Raw genomic sequence first — 20261 nt, 5'->3', positions numbered from 1 at the left:
ATGTGACTCAGTTTTGAACTTGACCTAGATATTATCAAGATAAAAATTCTGACCAATTTTCATGAAGATCCGTTGAAAAATATGGTCTCTAGAGAGGTCACAAGGTTTTTCTATTATTTGACCTATTGACCTAGTTTTCAAAGGTATGTGACCCTGTTTTAAACTTTACCTAGATATCATCAAGGTGAACATTCTCACTAATTTTCATGAAGATCTCATGAAAAATATGGCCTCTAGAGAGGTCACAAGATTTTTCTATTTTTATACCTACTGGCCTAGTTTTTGACCGCACGTGACCCAGTTTAGAAACTGAGCTAGATATCATCAAGGTGAACATTCAGATCAATTTTCATGAAGATCCATTGAAAAATATGGCCTCTAGAGAGGTCAAAAGATTTTTCTAATTTTAGACCTACTGACCTAGTTTTTGAACACAGTTGACCCAGTTTCGAACTTGACCTAGATATCATCAAGATGAACATTCAGACCATCTTTCATACAGATCCCATGAAAAGTATGGCCTCTAGAGAGGTCACAAGGTTTTTTATTATTTGACCTACTGACCTAGTTTGTTATGGCACGTGACCCAGTTTCAAACTTGACTTAGATATCATCAAGGTGAACATTCTGACCAATTTTCATGAGGATCCATTCAAGGGTATGGCCTCTAGAGAGGTCACAAAGTTTTTCTATTTCAAGACCTACTGACCTAGTTTTTGATCGCAGTTGAACCAGTTTCAAACATGAGCTATATATCATCAAGATAAACATTCAGACCAACTTTCATACAGATCCTATGAATTATATGGCTTCTAGAGAGGTCACAACGTTTTTTCATTATTTGACCTACTGACCTACTTTTTGACGGCATGTGACCCACTTTCGAACTTATTATAGATATCATCAAGATGAACAGTCTGACCAATTTTTATGGACATCCATTCACAAGTATGGCCTCTAGAGAGGTCACAAGGTTTTTCTAGTTTTAGACCTACTGACCTAGTTTTTGACCGCACATGACCTTGTTTCGAACTTGACCTAGATATCATCAAGGTGAACATTCAGACCAACTTTCATACAGATCCATTGAAAAATATGGCCTTTAGAGAGGTCTCAAGGTTTTTCTTTTATTTGACCTACTGACCTAGTTTTTGAAGGCATGTGACCCACTTTCGAACTTGACCTAGATATCATCAAGATGAACATTCAGACCAACTTTCATACAGATCCCATGAAAAATATGGCCTCTAGAGAGGTCACAAGGTTTTTCTATTATTTGACCTACTGACCTACTTTTTGAAGGCATGTGACCCAGTTTCGAACTTGATCTAGATATTATCAAGGTGAACATTCTGACCAATTTTCATGAAGATCTCATGAAATATATGGCCTCTAGAGAGGTCACAAGGTTTTTCTATTTTTAGACCTACTGACCTAGTTTTTGACCGCACGTGACCCAGTTTCGATCTTGACCTAGATATCATAAAGATGAACATTCACACCAACTTTCATACAGATCCTATGAAAAATATGGCCTTTAGAGAGGTCACAAGGTTTTTCTATTATTTGACCTACTGACCTAGTTTTTGAAGGCACGTGACCCAGTTTCAAACTTGACCTAGATATCATCAAGGTGAACGTTCTGACCAATTTTCATGAAGATTTTTAAAATATATGGCCTCTAGAGAGGTCACAAGGTTTTTCTATTTTTAGACCTACTGACCTAGTTTTTGATGGCACGTGACACAGTTTCGAACTTGACCTAGATATTGTCAAGGTGAACATTCTGATCAATTTTCATGAAGATCTTGTGAAATAAATGGCCTCTAGAGAGGTCACAAGGTTTTTCTATTTTTAGACTTACTGACCTAGTTTTTGTCAGCACGTGACCCAGTTTCGAACTTGACCTAGATATCATCAAGGTGAACATTCTGACCAATTATCATGAAGATCTTGTGAAATATATGGCCTCTAGAGAGGTCACAAGGTTTTTCTATTTTTAGACCTACTGACCTAGTTTTTATCAGCACGTGACCCAGTTTCGAACTTGACCTAAATATCATTAAGGTGAACACTCTGACCAATTTTCATAAAGATCCCATGAAAAATGTGACCTCTAGAGTGGTCACAAGCAAAAGTTTATGGACTGACGCACGGATGGACAACGGACACCGCGCTATCACAAAAGCTCACCTTGTCACTTTGTGACAGTTGAGCTAAAAAGGTCATGTTCTGTTATAAGTATCTGACTGCATCCAGTCATGCTATTCAAAAGTACAGATACAACAAACAAAGGTGGATCATTGCCACATGTTATTCCTGACTCAGGTCATTAGTTTGACCTTGATCCTTGGCTTGATGTTAATGTAATCTTAATGACGTCTTTGAGTACAAAAAAGTAAGGTCCAGGCCAGGATTTGAACCATTACCTGTTCATTCCACATTATAAAAGGTACACTAGGCCAACACTTAAGCCCACTGGCCCACAGTGGAGCTTTCAAAGTATAATACAGCTCAAGTTATTGAGCTGAAACCATTTTTCTATTTTTAGTAACAGTGGCTTTGACCCATGTGACTGCTAAAGACATTCTCAACCCATCTTTGATAAAAGGTACCTACACACCAAGTATGCTGACAATAGGTCATTTTTCTATTTTTAGTAACACTGATTTTGAATACAATCCAAAGTCAGTTTTTCTTTTAAGCTTGCTATGTATCAAGTTTGGAGACAGTAAATCAATCCTAACTAAAACCTCCTTTTTGAAGATCACAGTGAAAAAAAAATCAATTTTTAGTAATTGTGACCCCAACTTTGACAGATTGGAATCAAAATTATTTTTTTATTACAAAAAAAAGTTAGGCTCAGACTAAGATTTAAACTGCGACCCCTCTGTTCAACATTTCAAAAGGTCAACAGTTAAGGGCAACCTGTCTTTCAACTTTAGGGTTAAGTATACTGTTATTTTGATATTTCCAGTGGAATGTAAAGTTTTTGATGGTCAAAATTCATTCCAACAGCAACAAGAGTGCCAGACTGTCACAAAATATGCCCGTCATCGAACTTGGCCTAATTCAAGAGGCATAATTTAAGAGTGCCTGGGGCGATTTGGGTGGTTATCGTACTTGGCCGAGATATATGCCCACTAACATTGTCAGCAAGTTTGGTGAAGATCGGATGAAAACTGTTTGACTTAGAGTGCGAAAAAGGCTAAATTCGCAGTTTTTCAAGTAATTCAAGGGCCATGATCCAAGGATGCCTGGGGCAATTTGGTTGGTTATCGAACTTGGCCGAGATATTACGCCCACATTGTTAGCAAGTTTGGTGAAGATCGGATGAAAACTGTTGACTTAGAGAGCTGACAAGGCTAAATTTGCAGTTTTTTTTGAGTAATTCAAGGGCCATAATCAAAGTGTGCCTGGGGCGCTTTGGCTGGTTATCGAACTTGACTGAGATATTATGCCCACAAACATTGTCAGCAAGTTTGGTGAAGATCAGATGAAAACTGTTTGACTTAGACAGCAGACAAGGCTAAATTCGCTGTTTTTTTAGTAATTCAAGGGCCATAATCGAAGAGTGCCTAGAACTATTTGGCTGGTTAATGAACTTAGCTGAGATATTATGCCCACAAACATTGTTAGCAAGTTTGGTGAAGATCGGATGAAAACTGTTTGGGTGTTCACATAATACACCCCGCTCTTCCAGAGACGGGCATATAACAACATTAAAAAGGGGCATTATCTTAAAAATGTATGTCAGAGTTATAGAACCTGTCTCACAAGGTCACTCTATGAAGCCAAAGGCTGGTGTGGAGTTTGAAAACATTCAGTCCAATAACTGAGAGAAACTTTTGTGACAGCGTCATAAACGTAAAAAGTGTAAAAACAAAGTTTCAGTTGGGCTCAACTGTATATCAGTGATGCTAACAGATCTATCTGGCACAAGTATTGCCAGATCTGAGCACATCAACGTGATTGATAAACTCAACACCCATCACCATAAACGTGCAGTATATACCTTATGAAGGAACAGTGTAGGCTCTTTATGATACACCCAACATAATTTACCCTGAATTAACCAAATATGAAGATACAGTATTAAAGGTGCAGCATGATTTCCCTTTTCTACATGTTAATAGATCTATATCTCATCTGATTCATCATTTCACATGCTTTCAATTATACCCTAATTAACCCTAAGCAAGACCTTAAGAAAGAGAACAAGTTCCTGTGAGTGCTGTATTCTCATAAAATCAAAATACATTAATTAAGGGGTAAAAGATTAAATATCTCTGAAACTTTTGTTTGAATACAGCTGTGGGGGCTAATTTTGTTGACTTCCTAGTTACATTAATCTCTGACATTAAATTCCTATGAAAAATTAAATTCCCATTTATTTCCATCTTAAAATTTGAAATCCTATAATTCATATTCTCATGAAATTTCATGTTTTTTTTTTCTGGCAGACAAACATGGAATTTTGTCCACAAATTTAAATTATTTCACAGTCTTGTCACCTCTGTTTAACAACTATTGTTCTGCACAGTAGCAACACTTACAAAATCTGAAAAGTGAAAATATCTTTTTAACAAGAGGCCATGAAGGCCCTGTATCGCTCACCTGACCTATTGACCTAAAGATCATCAAGATTAACATTCTGACCAAGTTTCATTAAGATATGGTCATAAATGTGGTCTCTAAAGTGCTAACTAGCTTTTCCTCTGATTTGACCCGGTGATCTAGTTTTTGACCCCACATGACCCAGATTCAAACTTGACCTGAAGATCATCAAGATTAAGATTCTGACTAAGTTTCATGAAGATAAAGTTATAAATGTGGCCTCTAGAGTGTTAACAAGCCTTTCCTTTAATTTGACCTAGTAACCTAGTTTTTGACCTCACCTGACCAAGATTAAAACTTGACTTATAGATCATCAAGATTAACATTCTGACCAAGTTTCATTAAGATATGGTCATAAATGTGGCCTCTACAGATTTAACTAGCTTTTCCTTTGATTTGACCTGGTGACCTAGTTTTTGACCCAACATGACACAGATTCAAACTGGATCTTGAGACCATCAAGACTAACGTTCTGACCAAGATTCATGAAGATACAGTCATAAATGTGGCCTCTACAGAGTTAACAAGGTTTTCCTTTGATTTGACCTGGTGACCTAGTTTTTGATCCCAGATAATCCAATATCTAACTCATCCAAGATTTTATTGAGGGTAACATTCTGACCAAGTTTCAATAAGATTGGGTCAAAATTGTGACCTCTAGAGCATTAACAAGCTTTTCCTTTGATTTGACCTGGTGACCTAGTTTTTGACCCCAGATGACCCAATATCAAACTCGTCCAAGAGATTATTGAGAATAACATTCTGACCAAGTTTCATTAAGATTGGGCCAAAATTTTGACCTCTAGAGCGTTAACAAGCTTTTCTTTTGATTTGACCTGGTGACCTAGTTTTTGACCTCAGATGACCCAATATCAAACTCGTCCAAGATTTTATTGAGAATAACATTCTGACCAAGTTTCATTAAGATTGGGCCAAAATTGTGACCTCTAGAGTGTTAACAAGCGTTACCTTTGATTTGATCTAGTGACCTAGTTTTTTGACCCCAGATGACCCAATATCGAACTCATCCAAGATTTTACTGAGGGCAACATTCTGACCAAGTTTCATTACGATTGCCAAAATTGTGACCTCTAGAGTGTTAACAAGCTTTTCCTTTTATCTGACCTGGTGACCTAGTTTTTGACCCCAGATGACCTAATATCAAAATCGTTCAAGATTTTATTGAGGGCAACATTCTGACCAAGTTTCATTAAGACTGGGTCAAAATTGTGACCTCTAGAGTGTTAACAGTCAAATTGTTGACGAAGGACGGATGACTGACGGACAGATGAACGACGACGGCGGACGACGGACACAGGGTGATCACAAAAGCTCACCTTTGAGCACTTCGTGCTCAGGTGAGCTAATAAGGCTATTTAATTAGACTCAAAATGACCTTAACCAGAAATACTGTCAAATAAGGAGGACTTAAATTTTGTGGATTTTATAATTATATTCCAAAGAAAAAATAGATTTCCCTTTAATTTTACCTTTAAACTTTAAAGTCTTTGAATACATCCCCACGTCAACACAGCAGCCACGATGGAAACCAAACATTTTTATGCCAACAAAATTAACAGATGTGACAGTAGATGTATCTGCAGCAATAAGAACAAGGGCAACAATGCTGCAGATTTGTGTGACCTTGACCTTAAAAGATTAGAACCTGAGGTTTTTGCAAGACTCTGCTTCTCATTGAGGGTAACATTTAAATCAAATATAAAACAAGAGCTGTCAGTGGACAGCACGCTCAACTATTCTCAGTGCTTGATAGTATAATACAAGCTATGAGTAAAACTTTAACATTACAATAAGCATATTCTAAGTCGAAAAGGGGCCATAATTCAGTCAAAATGCTTGATAGAGTTGCCTTGTCCTTTTTACAGACTGGGGTCATGATGGTAAACAAGTATGCAAAATATGAAAGCAATATCTCAATGGACTTTGAAAATATTTGGGGCGGTACGCAAACGTTAACATTTATTCTAAGTCAAAATGGGGCCATAATTCAGTCAAAATGCTTGATAGAGTTGCCTCCTCCGTTATACAGACTAGGGTCATGATGGTAAAGAAGTATGCAAAATATGAAAGCAAAATCTCAATGGACTTTGAAAATATTTGGGGTGGTACGCAAACTTTAACATTTATTCTAAGTCGAAAAGGGGCCATAATTCAGTCAAAATGCTTAATAGAGTTGCCTCCTCCTTTTCACAGACTGGAGTCATGATGGTAAAGAAGTATGCAAAACATGAAAGCAATATCTCAATGGACTTTGAAAATATTTGGGGTCGTACGTAAACTTTAACATTTGTGTGACGCTAACGCTCACGCACACGCCGGGGCGAGTAGGATAGCTCCCCTATTCTTCAAATAGTCGAGCTAAAAATGTATGGACATATATCAAACAGCCACTTTGATGACTTTGTCGAGCTCACTGTAGGCTTGACAAAAAAAAAACTTGATGTAAACCAAGATGAGCAATAACCATTATGCTGAGTGAAGCTACAATTTGTTTGAATTGTCAGCAATTAAAAAAAGAAACAAAATAACAAATTTACCCTTGTCCTTATTTCTGTGGCATGTGTATCAATCTCTTTGATCAGTTCCTGTTGTGTTAAACGACTGCAAGTCAACGTCAAAGTCTGAAATTGAGAGAATTTATAAAATACCTTGTAAACCAAAATTCAAACAAGAGCTGTCACTATTGGTGACAAACGCCTCCGAAGCGTGCCCAAGAATGCTACAGTTGTCTGCGCAAAAAAATCACACATCATTTCGTTACCTTGACCTTGACCTGAGAGACCCGGGTCATAAGCGTGACACATTTTCTTAATATGGTTAACATTTGTGTCAAATTATTTTCAAATCCCTTGATAAATGCAGAGTTATAGACCAGACAAGAAACACCTTTGACTTTTAAGTGTGACATTGACCTTGGAGCTAGGGGTCTGGGTCTTGCGCATGACATGTCACTTCAATATAGGGAACATATATGCCAAGTAATTTTAAAATCTGTTCATCAATGGCAGAGTTATGGACCAGATAAGAAACAGACCACGTTAACCTTTAACCTCTAAGTGTGACCTTGACCTTAGAGCTAGGGATCTGGCTCTTGCACATTTACATGTCGTCTCATTATGGGGACCATTTATGCCAAGTAATTTCAAAATCCCTTATCAATGGCAGAGTTATGGACCGGACACGAAACAGATCCTGTTAACCGTTAACTTCTAAGTGTGACCTTGACCTTGGAGCTAGGGATTTGGGTTTTGTGCATGACAGGTCATCTGATTATGGTGAACATTTATGCCAAGTTATTTCAAAATCCCTTTATGGATGGCAGAGTTACAGCCCGGACAAGAATTTACACGAATGCACGCACAGACTCATGCACGCTCGGACAGTGTGATTTTAATATGCCCACCTTTGGGGGCATAAATAAAAAAACATGTATCAATAATCTGAGTGTATTAAAAAAATATAACCATGTTCAAGACAGCTTTAACAATATGATAGGTGACACTTACAGTTGTTAACTTTTTTTTGGTCAAACTGGAAATCCCAATGAGAGATTTGAATATCCTTTTAATTAATGAATTTAGAATAAACAGAGAGGACTCAAATGATTTTTTTTGTCTCATTGGGTTATAAGTTATAACTAGAAAATGCTTTTGTAAAAAAGCGCATGTCTCCCCCAATGCAAAGTCCTATAGGCAAGAAGTCAATAGGGGTCAGGAGCAAAAGTCAAAGAGACACTGATGGTTGGCTGCAGTAGGGATCATCTACTTGGCATGTCCAATCATCCCGCTAAATTTCAACACTCTTGGCCTAGTAGTTCTCAAGTCACTGTTCAGGCTTCTGTGACCTTGACCTTTGATCAAGTGACCTCAAAATAAATAGGGGTCATCTACTCTGCAAGTCCAATCATCCTATTAAGTTTCAACATTGTAGGTCAAGTGGTTCTCAAGTTATTTCCAAAAAATGATTTTACATGAACAGGCCACTGTGGCCTTGACCTTTAATAGACTGACCCCAAAATCAATAGGGGTCATCTACTCTGCATGTTCAATCATCCTATGAAGTTTCAACATTCTGGGTCAAGCGGTTCTCAAGTTATTGATCAGAACTGGTTATCAATGTTCAGGCCCCTGTGACCTTGACCTTTAATGGAGTGACCCCAAAAACAATAGGGGTCATTTACTGTGCATGAACAATCATCATATGAAGTTTCAACATTCTGGGTCGAGAGGTTCTCAAGTTATTGATTGGAAATGGTTTTGCATGTTCAGGCCCCTGTGGCCTTGACCTTTAACAGAGTGACCCTAAAATCATTAGGGGTCATCTACTCTGTATGACCAATCATCCTATGAAATTTCATCATTCTGGGTCAAGTGGTTCTCAAGTTACTGACCGGAAATGGTTTTCAATGTTCAGGCCCCTGTGACCTTGACCTTTCACAGAGTGACCTCAAAATCGTTAGGGGTCATCTACTCTGCATGACTAATCATCCTATTAAGTTTCAACATTCTGGGTCAAGTGGTTCTCAAGTTACTGACCGGAAATGGTTTTCAATGTTCAGGCCTCTGTGACCTTGACCTTTAATGGAGTGACCCCAAAATCGATAGGGGTCATCTACTTTGCATGTACAATCATCCTATGAAGTTTCAACATTCTGGGTCAAGTGATTCTCTAGTTATTGATCGGAAATGGTTTTCCATGTTCAGGCCCCTGTGACCTTGACCTTTGACAGAGTGACCCCAAAATCAATAGGGGTCATCTACTCTTCAAGACCAATCATCCTATGAAGTTTCAACATTCTGGGTCAAGTGGTTCTCAAGTTACTGACCGGAAATGGTTTTCAATGTTCAGGCCCCTGTGACCTTGACCTTTAATGGAGTGACCCCAAAATCGATAGGGGTCATCTACTCTGCATGTACAATCATCCTATGAAGTTTCAACATTCTGGGTCAAGTGCTTCTCTAGTTATTGATCGGAAATGGTTTTCCATGTTCAGGCCCCTGTGGCCTTGACCTTTGACAGAGTGACCCCAAAATCAATAGGGGTCATCTACTCTTCATGACCAATCATCCTATGAAGTTTCAACATTCTGGGTCAAGTGGTTCTCAAGTTACTGACCGGAAATGTTTTTCAATGTTCGGGCCCCTGTGACCTTGACCTTTAATGGAGTGACCCCAAAATCGATAGGGGTCATCTACTTTGCATGTACAATCATCCTATGAAGTTTCAACATTCTGGATCAAGTGCTTCTCTAGTTATTGATCGGAAATGGTTTTCCATGTTAGGGCCCCTGTGACCTTGTCCTTTGACGGAGTGACCCCAAAAACAATAGGGGTCGTCTACTCAAGCAGCCCTATAACCCTATGAAGTTTGAAGGTTCTAGGTCAAATGGTTCTCCAGTTATTGCTCGGAAATGAAGTGTGACGTACGGACGGACGGACGGAAGGACGGACGGACAGACGGACGGACAGGGCAAAAACAATATGTCTCCTGGGGGAGACATAATGACTCAGTTCAGATCATAGGACCAGTTCTCAGCTTTAATTGTGTAAGAAGAGCGCAGAGCCCTTGGTTGAACCATCAACTTTCATTTCAAAAGCCAGCTGGATAGCTTCCTCATATGATGACCCCCATCACAAAAGTTGTGACCTGGTTCTGGCAGAATTGTAACATGAGCCCCGATTGTCATTTAGAATCTTATTAGATTAGTGGACTATTCAACCAAAACTTCATATATATCTTTTTTAAGGATTTAGAAAATATTAATTGGATATGAAGTAAAAGGTTGAAACATTTGACTTACAGCTGTAACCTTACGCTAGCAAAACTCAAAACACTGTTTCTGCACTGTTTAGGAAAGTTTCAACAGTATCCTAAAAGAGGCTTAGAGGATAAGGATGGGATATAAATTCCAGGGTTTAAATGGTTTCACAACTATGAAATCCACAAACAGTAGTCCCAAACAAGTATTAATGCTTCATTTTACCTTCCACTGGATAAACTCATAGCTGTGTGGATCATGTGGTATAGGAAGACCAATCTTTATTTTCTTCACATCATGCCAGTCTAGAGGAGAAATAACATTAATTGAGCCGCACCATGAGAAAACCAACATAGTGCGTTTGCGACCAGCTAAACCCTGACCAGCATGGATCCAGACCAGCCTGTGCATCCGCGCAGTCTGGTCAGGATCCATGCTGTTCGCTAATGGTTTCTCTAATTGTAACAGGCTTTGAAAGCGAACAGCATGGATCCTGACCAGACTGCGCGGATGCGCAGGCTGGTCTGGATCCATGCCGGTCGCAAACCCACTGTGTTGGTTTTCTCATGGTGCTGCTCTTATCAAGAACTACTGTGTTCAACATAATTATAGGCATTATGGTTTATACACACTAAATGTTCTTAACTTGTGAAATTTAACTAAATTCCTTTCAAAAGTTTTCTGTATATTTACTATAGGGAGAAAAGTAAGCAAAGTATAGTTAGGGTTCTTGTACACTTCACTTCCACTCAATCTGTCACCAAACAAAGAGTTATAAAATTTGTTTCTTTAAAAAATCCATGAAAGGAAAGTATTAAATATGTATAAACAGAATCTTCCTTAAAACAAAGGTTTAATACTTTAGTTACTGCAATCGTAACTGAGTCACAATAGCATGAAATTGTCTGTACTTACATTTTTTATAGGCTCTTTCATAATCTATGATCAACTCTGACAGTGTCTGAAAGTTGAAAAATATACTGAAATAAAGAACATAAATAAAGCCGCAAGTAAATGATCATGTCATTTTGTAGGACTCAACACTCAACTGCAAGCAACGTAAAATTCTGGCCAACACAATCATTATATCTTATAAATTAAGACCAGGAAGTAAAATACTATTTTTCAAACTTATTTCTATCTACTACACATCATGGCAGAAAGTGAACAGTAATTCTGGCCAGTTTTTATTTTATGTCAAAATAAAACTTGTGTCAATATATGCATTCTGGTCATAACATGAATAAAATTTAAAAACCTTGCTAAATCTAATTCATCAATACTAAAAATAAAGTGACACATAAACTTGAGAAATTTTTTTTTTGCCGTATAAAAACATTATCATTTCAGTTACAGGTTCTGTTTTCAAGGAAGAAACAGAAATGAAACGGATAAAATATGTACCTTGTAGATCAGTGGTTTATACATGAGATCATCTCTGCGGGACATGCCGAGTGCTCCGTAACGACCGGCATGGTACACACCAAGCACTACATGACGATGGATGTTTGTATTGAACTGCGTCTTGAAACTAATAGGAAATCTTTCCATTCCCATCATGCCGTTGGTCAGGAAGCTATACAACTGTTAGGGATTAAATAGTAAAAACTAAGTTTCAAATTGCTAAGAAAGAAGTTACTATTATTATATTACCTGCATATATTTCACTGACAGAGATTTACTAATAAGTTTGCTTGTCATTCCAACAGGTAACAGAACAAAATGTTCAAACTTCCTGCAGCAATTACTTCCCCTTATGGTACATTACATCACTGCAATCACGATTTGTTTAACCAGATTTGGTTAATTGTTTAAAATTGCAATATTTGCATCTAGATGGTTATATTCACGCACATAATTGTTCAAATAACAAACTAAAGAGATTTTTGTGAAAAATATCTATTGGATGTTTGACAAATGAAACAGGCTGCCGGAATTTGTTTCTTTGGTGTCTCTGCGATGTTGCAGTGTCATGTGACTTTCTCATTGTCACGTGGTATCTTGTGAATGCAGCGGTTATAATGAAGGCAAGGGAAGGTAACAGCTGTAAGGAGCTTGCAAAATGTTATGCTGCAAAATTAATTCACTTTCTACAACATTTCCTCAATAACACATACAGCGTGTACATGTAACTCTGGCATTGAATATTCCTACATAAGTGACTATTGTACATTTATTTAATTGGTCCGTCATTTCATCCATGATTAAATATACTGCTCAACTTTGGTACCATCCAGGAAAATGTCATATCATACTCACACCCTGGTACCGGCGCTCCCAAGTACAGGTGGCACTTGCACATACAGTGCTCGATAAGCGATTTTGGAGGAGCGGTGGTGTAAGATTTCTTATTGTATCTCCGGTAATTCAAAACTTTTTGTAAAATGAAAGATATCTGCGCCCAGATAAATAATTGAGGACTATGTTCTGTGAGTGTCACAACATTTCATCTTGAAATAAACAAAATACAGCGAGTTAAATGTGAACGTTTGACTCAAAAATGTCAAATGTCAAAAAAACACGTAAAATACTCAGTAAATACTCCAAATGTATTCATTTTTGATACAGTACCATATAGTCGTGTCTTCCCACAATAACCAGTTCAAATTCCAAGCCTTAATTTGTTACATTTAAAGAATGACTCGTTTTTCAAAGATGGTAAGGGGTTTCAAAACGGCACTCACGTGGCACAGGACTGTGTGTATTTTTTTGACGCTCAACAAGTACAGCGAGAGAAATGTGCGTTTTTGACATTTGACATTTCTGAGTCAAACATTCACGTTTAACTCGCCGTAGTTTGTTTATTTCAAGATGAAATGTTGTGACACTCACAGAACATAGTCATCAATTATTCATCAGGGCGCAGATATCTTTCATTTTACAAAAAGTTTTCAATTACTGGAGATACAATAAGAAATACTTACACCACCGCTCCTCCAAAATCGCTTATCGAGCGCTGTATGTGCGAGTGCCACCTGTACTTGGGAGCGCCGGTACCAGGGTGTGCTACTTGTATGCTTAGATAAATTTTAGTCCATGATGCCCAGCACAGCAGAGTTCACAAAATATGCCTGCTCGCTTGACATGGGGTAAATTTACAATTTAAATTTTGTGGACTGTCTAATGGTGAGCAGTTTCATTGATATTGTAAAGTGTTACTATGGTTTTATGTGCAAGAATTTCCCAATATTCATTACAATGTAGAAAATTGTTGGTACTGTTTTTCATATATCATGAAAGGATACACTCCAAGAATAATGGCTTCAAGGCACTTGATTGGCAGTGATTCCCGAATCATGTCCTTGGCTACTTCCATCAGCCTACAAAATATATATCTAGACATTATAACCCATTAAAACATGTACAATAACACTAGTCATTTCAATTCTGAAACATACTAATCTGTCGCTGATTTGTCATGTGATTATTTACAAATTTAGAAATTCCTGAATATCATAAAACAAACATACATACCCAGAAATTGGTCTGTTTTTCTTTATTTCAAAGAATTGTGTACCAGTGTGATTATATCTGTGACAAGTTAAGGTCTAAACACTATCATACAGTGTAACTTCCGAAAACCGGACCTTCTGAAAACCGGAAACCTTTGAAAACCGCACGAAACTCAAAGTCCCATTTTTTTCTGTTCTTATTTCTATCTATTTTTAACTTCTGAAAACCGGACGATTTTTGAAGCACCGTTTATATATTAACACTAAGATTGATTTCCGAAAACCGAACAGCAAAATTTTTGCTAGATTAAAAGTGTCACCTGATAACCCAAAAAAAATGTGTCAACATCTTCTTTTGTTTATCTATTAGTGGCACGTGTTTATTTTGACATGCTATATAATCACAATGATCATCTGATGCATAAGTAAGGAAGTAATTAGCGATTATTTTCATTTGTATTCAATTTATGAAAAATTGAAGAATTAAATATCTTACGTGTTAAAACCTTTCTTAATGTTTGAATGAAAGAAAGATAGGTGTTTTAAATGATTTAGTTACATTGATTCAACTATGCATTATCAACATTAATTAAAATTTAATTAATAAAAATTAATTTTTTTATACTTGTTATTTATGTATTTATTATCCTTAATGTTTGTAATTGATTATTAATTAATTAATTAATTAATTTCTTTATGTGAAATTGTAAAATTAAAAAAAAAGATAATAATCTCCTTCATCCTACAAGTAGGAAAACATAACTCTTTGTGCATCATGTCCACTTTGCCTACAGATTTCCAAACTTCTGAATTCCGGAAACTTCCAAAAACCGAACTTTTAGGCTGGTCCGGAGGTCGTTTGGTTTTGGGAAGTTTCACTGTACTCTGACTCATCAAATTTATTTAAAAAATTAGACTCTGAACAAATAGTGAAGACATTCAACTACGGGCATGTAAAGTGTATATAAAAACAAGAGCTGTCTCCATAGGATGACACATGCCCCCGATGGCACTTTGAATGAATAGTTATGGCCGATTGCGGGCGACACCTCGTCTTACTGTGGTACACATTCATGCCCAATAATTTTAAAATCCATGCATGAATGACAAAGATATGGACTGGACACACCCATCAATGCACTATCATGAAATATGACCTTTAACGTCTAAGTGTGACCTTGACCTTTGAGCTACGGACCTGGGTCTTGCGCACGACACGTTGTCTTACTTTGGTACACATTCATGCCAAGTTATTTGAAAATCCATCCATGGATGACAAAGATATGGACCGGACACGAATGCACTATCATGAAAACTGACCTTTAACGTCTAAGTGTGACCTTGACCTTTGAGCTACGGACCTGGGTCTTGTGCGCAACACGTCGTCTTACTGTGGTACACATTCATGCCAAGTTATTTGAAAATCCATCCATGGATGACAAAGATATGGACCGGACACGAATGCACTATCATGAAAAATGACCTTTAACGTCTAAGTGTGACCTTGACCTTTGAGCTACGGACCTGGGTCTTACGCGCGACACGTCGTCTTACTGTGGTACACATTCATGCCAAGTTATTTGAAAATCCATCCATCGATGACAAAGATATGGACCGGACACGAAAATTGCGGACAGACTGACAGACCGACAGACGGTTCAAAAACTATATGCCTCCCTTCGGGGGCATATAAACTGTGAAAATAACTTACTTGCATTGGCAAACTGATGATTCATCTTTTATTCACTAGCTTATACTTAGCCGCGTTTAATATCATTTAATTTCAATCAGACATATTTATGGCAATGAAAACTGATGCTTACTTCTCTACATTAACACATTTTTTAATATATTAAGCAATAAACATTTATTTGATATTAGTTTAATATCATATTTTAAAGTTATCTAGCATATACATGTACCAAAATACAACATAATGTTCCTGCATTCAAAACCAATACTAAAATGTTCTCCACATGAAGCTCACAGTTACCTCTTTAGATGTGCACTAAATGTGAAATAAAACTAACTTATGAATCAGAGGTGAAGCACTATTCAATGAATAGTTTTCTGACAGAATCAAGGAAAAGCCCCTCCACCGGTAGCTTATGCTCTGCCTACACAGATAATTATCAGAGCTGTCAACAATAAAATAATTCCTATGTAAAGCATCTACAGCACTAAATACTAGGGATGGCAACAAGTACCGATTTTGGTACTCGAGTACTTGCTGATTTTTTTGATCAAGTACTCGATACTCATTAAAAGTGGTTTACTATCAAAGGGAAATAATTCAAAATCATTAGTTGTTTCACCATGGCTCACGTAAGCAATGATATAATGTTTCAAAACCATTTTTTGTTGTTGGATACAGCTGTAAATAATTACTTTGTGCTAAAGGGAAAACTCTAGAATGTAAAACCAACACAGATGATAACAGTTCATTGATATATTATAAGTAACTTTTTATGTCCACCTAATAAGTAAGATAATCAAAATAGCAAAACAAGTAACATACGAAAATTTAGTAAATTTTGATAGCTCATTTAATATTATTCTATATATATGCGACTAATAAAAAGCTAAGCCGAACTTCTGGAGCAAACTGCGAAGTCGGCATAAAATTGGACTGGTTTACTTTTTTAATCATAAAGGATATGTTCTTTATGATGTACCACTAATTTAAACGTTTGCACACAGGTGTGGTGTGATTTTTTAATTGTTTATGATATAAGTGGTACTGCAATATAGGGCATAAATACAATTTACAGCGGTCATAATTTTGCAAACACATGCTACCTGTCAGGGGTCATTATTGACCATTGTGCATCAATTCAAACACCTTCGTGTTTGTATAATCTGGGTAACTGATCGAAATATTGACAGGTAGACACTTTGGTGTCTTTTAAACAGTCGCGTTAAAATTGACGTGTTTCTAGTCTTTTTTTCTTTATTTTTGTTTCCAGTACTCCATTACTAAATTTCGTAATTGATACTCGGAACACCGAGCGAGTACTCGGTTAACTGTTGCCATCCCTACTAAATACACAGTCATACTGATGCATCTTAGAAAATAAGTTTAGATTTCTGATCTCTATACTACTGTTACTTTACAACAGCATTAAATTTCTCTCAACAGGATCAATGAACCAAAATAAGGATAGAATTGTACCTTTCTTCTGGTTTCTCATTTTCAAAGTTGCCATTTATTTTTATTATTTTAAAAAAGGATACTGTAGCGTATTCATGTAATTCTGTATCTTTTCCAGCCTCTCTAGAATAGACAGAGAGGGTGAGAAACTCATTGGAGCTTGAGGCACTGGCACCTGCAATTCAAAACATGTAAAGTTTAAAAAAATCATATTAATATAACAATGATAAATATGCAAACACATTTATTCCTCCATAATAAATATGATAGACAGATAAAATATGAATATTGTCTAAGTTCTTTACAATACTTTTGGAAAAAGACAAACTGATGCAAAATTAAAAATGTTTGACAAAATTATCCATTCACTAGTAGCTATTTCTGTCCCAGCATATTTTGAAAAGCCTAGGGGAGACTCCTCACACACACACCCTGGCCTATAGACAAGTTTCAAACAATTATAATTTTTCTTCCCCCCCCCCCCCCCCACAGTACTTTTGTCTTATTGCACAACCTCCCATGATGGACCCATCTGAAACTGTTCTCCTGTCCATGCTTGAATCTTTCAAGCAGGCAGTATGCCAACATAGTTACATTCAGTTGTAGCAGTGTGTGTTTTTAAATTGATTTTACTACTCTTGTCCATATATCCCAGTCATAATCTTAATTGATTGTTCGCGAGTACCGACTAGAACTAGAATATCTAACATATCTAACTGTTTCCAGTCTCACTTAAATTTCTCATCACTCTGAAATTTCACTGCCAATACTTTTGTAATAATTATTCTCTTTCTGTTAATAATACCCGAAAGGGGAGTTCAACAGTAATCAAAGATAGATGGATACCTGAGGAAGACTGCTATTTCCTCTGATGGTTGAGACCATCTTGTAACCATCCGGATGTATTTTAGCAACATGATCCCACATCCTTCCCCATGTCATATCGTCTACTGGGAAGCCATTCTTATTCACCCAAAACCAGACACCATTTTCCTCCCTCTGATCTTCTTCGTTTACAGTTGATGGTCTGGATCGTGCATCATGTAGAGAGGACTGTGTACCATTCCTCTTCATTTTCTTCTTGAGCTTTCTTTTATCAGTGTCTTCTTCCTCAGAATCAGAAATTCTTACGAGTGTCCCAAAATTGCAGAGCGGTTGTCTCGACATCTCGGTCTCCCATTCTGGACAGATTCGGGTGTTTTCGCGAGACCCGCTAAATTCAAAGAACAATTAAGATATGCAGACCTATTTCACTTATTTCCGCTGTTTAGTTGACTTAAACACAGACGAAAATAGAAATAAATTCATCAATTAACTTGTTGTTTACATATCCGTTGTTAGTATCGGAAAGCAGTCGATAATGTTTTTACGACAATCGGCTTCAGTTAAATCCCGTCACCGGTGCCGGAACATTTCCGTGTAACGTTACCCAAATTATAACGTTACGCTGTTTTATTTACTTTTAGAATATAGCAACACGTTCGAAAATTATCACTTCTTGCTTTGTTGCTACTTTATCTTTTGTTATATAGTTGTTTAAAGAAAGCTCAAAATAAATTATCTTAATATCCCATCAAGTTCATATATATTTTTCTTATACCCAAATCTACATAATGCCACTTCTAACTCCTTATTCTAGAAAAAAAACATTCCTTGATGCCAAACTCATCCTCACTATCAAAGGCATCAGCTAAATCAACAAATAGATTTTTATAGAATCTAGTAAGGCCTTTATTAAAATCAATCATTATACCATCTTCTACAGAAGCTGGACAACTAAATGTCAGAAGCTGCATTAAATCTTGGACAGCCAATTTCCTGTTTTTAGACATTGCAAGTATCCCTAATGGGGCTATAGTTTAGAGGCTTCCTCTGCAAGCAGCTATAGTGTTCTTTGCCTTCATCTCTTCCTTATGTACATCAACAACCTCCTTTCTCGTGTGAAATCAACAGACCAGGCCTCAAATATCATCCATGGCCTGCCTCTAGCTTTTGTGAAACATGGCATCAACACTGCATACAACTTTAGTTGCAACCATCGTACTTACCCAGAAAGGCAAGAAGCCCGCCCGCTTAGCTCAGTAGGTAGAGCGTCGGTCTACGGATCGCGGGGTCGTGAGTTCGATCCTCGGGCGGGGCGTATGTTCTCCGTGACTATTTGATAAACGACATTGTGTCTGAAATCATTAGTCCTCCACCTCTGATTCATGTGGGGAAGTTGGCAGTTACTTGCGGAGAACAGGTTTGTACTGGTACAGAATCCAGGAACACTGGTTAGGTTAACTGCCCGCCGTTACATGACTGAAATACTGTTGAAAAACGGCGTTAAACCCAAAAAAACAAACAAACAAACAGAAAGGCAAGTAAAAGTTTAGGTTTCTTAATATGTTGTAACCTTGCCAGATACCCAAATCCTACAGAAGCCCTTTACTACACAATATGAATCAGTCATATGGGACCCTAACACCTGCAGAAATATACAAATTTTGGAAATAGTAAGGCATACGGCAAGGTGGTTTGTAATGGGGGATTACATGATAACCAGTAGTGCCAGCAGTAGATATAACTCTACAACAGAGGGGATCTGACATCAGATCAGGACAGTCATGATATACTGAATCACATCATTTTATGGCCTTATAGTGATCCAGACTGCTACTCATCTTCTATCTACACTCTCCATAGGCCACCTCTCCAATACTTCGTTTCATTCTGAAGAATTGATGTATAAAGATACTCTTTTCTTTCCAGCAGGCATCAGACTATGAAGCCAACTCCCACAGCATGCTATACCACAGCCTAGACCATAGATGCCTCCAAGCCAGGTTGGCTGGCCTCCATTAGTTATATACAGGATATATGGCTTTTATCTGTTTTATATCTATTTCAATCCAATATTATGTAGTTTTCCTCAGATTTATCTCAACAGAAAGTTGCATGCAAAACTTTACAACAAGAAGGGACAGTAATTCCTATCAAAATCAGTCAAGTATTATCTAAACTGGTTATGTGAGAAGGTTTGATGATAGGAAGACATGTGCGATGTTTCAATCCAACACATACACGGTTACTAACATGACCTTGTAAGCAAAACTTAAATCAGAGTGTGATGTAAACACTCAACAAGAGCCATCTGTAAGACAGCACGCTGGACTTTTCTCAGTGCTTGATTCTGAATTTGAGCTTTGCCAGAAAAAACTTTATAAAACTTTAACCAAAAAATGTCTGGTGTAGACTTTGATAGTATGTAACTATTTTAAGT

General features: G+C 37.2%; 1 protein-coding gene across 3 annotated transcripts in view; it reads right to left on the bottom strand.

Annotated features, from left to right (window-relative positions):
- The window catches only part of LOC123531285 (tubulinyl-Tyr carboxypeptidase 1-like), a 33660-nt gene extending 14299 nt beyond the window's left edge, over positions 1-19361 (bottom strand). Inside the window, exons 1-9 of one of the 3 annotated variants that reach the window (XM_053516643.1) lie at positions 17846-19361; positions 17083-17174; positions 13871-13927; positions 13642-13716; positions 11801-11972; positions 11312-11357; positions 10622-10701; positions 7176-7259; positions 4016-4066 (exon numbers count right to left, since the gene is read on the bottom strand). In XM_053516643.1, coding sequence (XP_053372618.1) covers positions 4016-4066; positions 7176-7259; positions 10622-10701; positions 11312-11357; positions 11801-11972; positions 13642-13716; positions 13871-13927; positions 17083-17174; positions 17846-18166 — 978 coding nt within the window. In that variant the 5' untranslated portion in view covers positions 18167-19361. The remainder of the gene's footprint in view (positions 1-4015; positions 4067-7175; positions 7260-10621; positions 10702-11311; positions 11358-11800; positions 11973-13641; positions 13717-13870; positions 13928-17082; positions 17175-17845) is intronic. The other 2 variants (XM_053516637.1, XM_053516645.1) reach the window with 2 other exon arrangements.
- Between the last annotated feature and the right edge of the window lie 900 nt (positions 19362-20261).

The sequence above is a fragment of the Mercenaria mercenaria genome, chromosome 1, assembly GCF_021730395.1.
Source record: "Mercenaria mercenaria strain notata chromosome 1, MADL_Memer_1, whole genome shotgun sequence".
In the NCBI taxonomy this organism is placed as follows: Eukaryota; Metazoa; Mollusca; class Bivalvia; order Venerida; family Veneridae; genus Mercenaria; species Mercenaria mercenaria.
The sequence above is the reverse complement of the archived record's forward strand: the minus strand, read 5'-3'. Positions and strand labels throughout refer to the sequence as shown.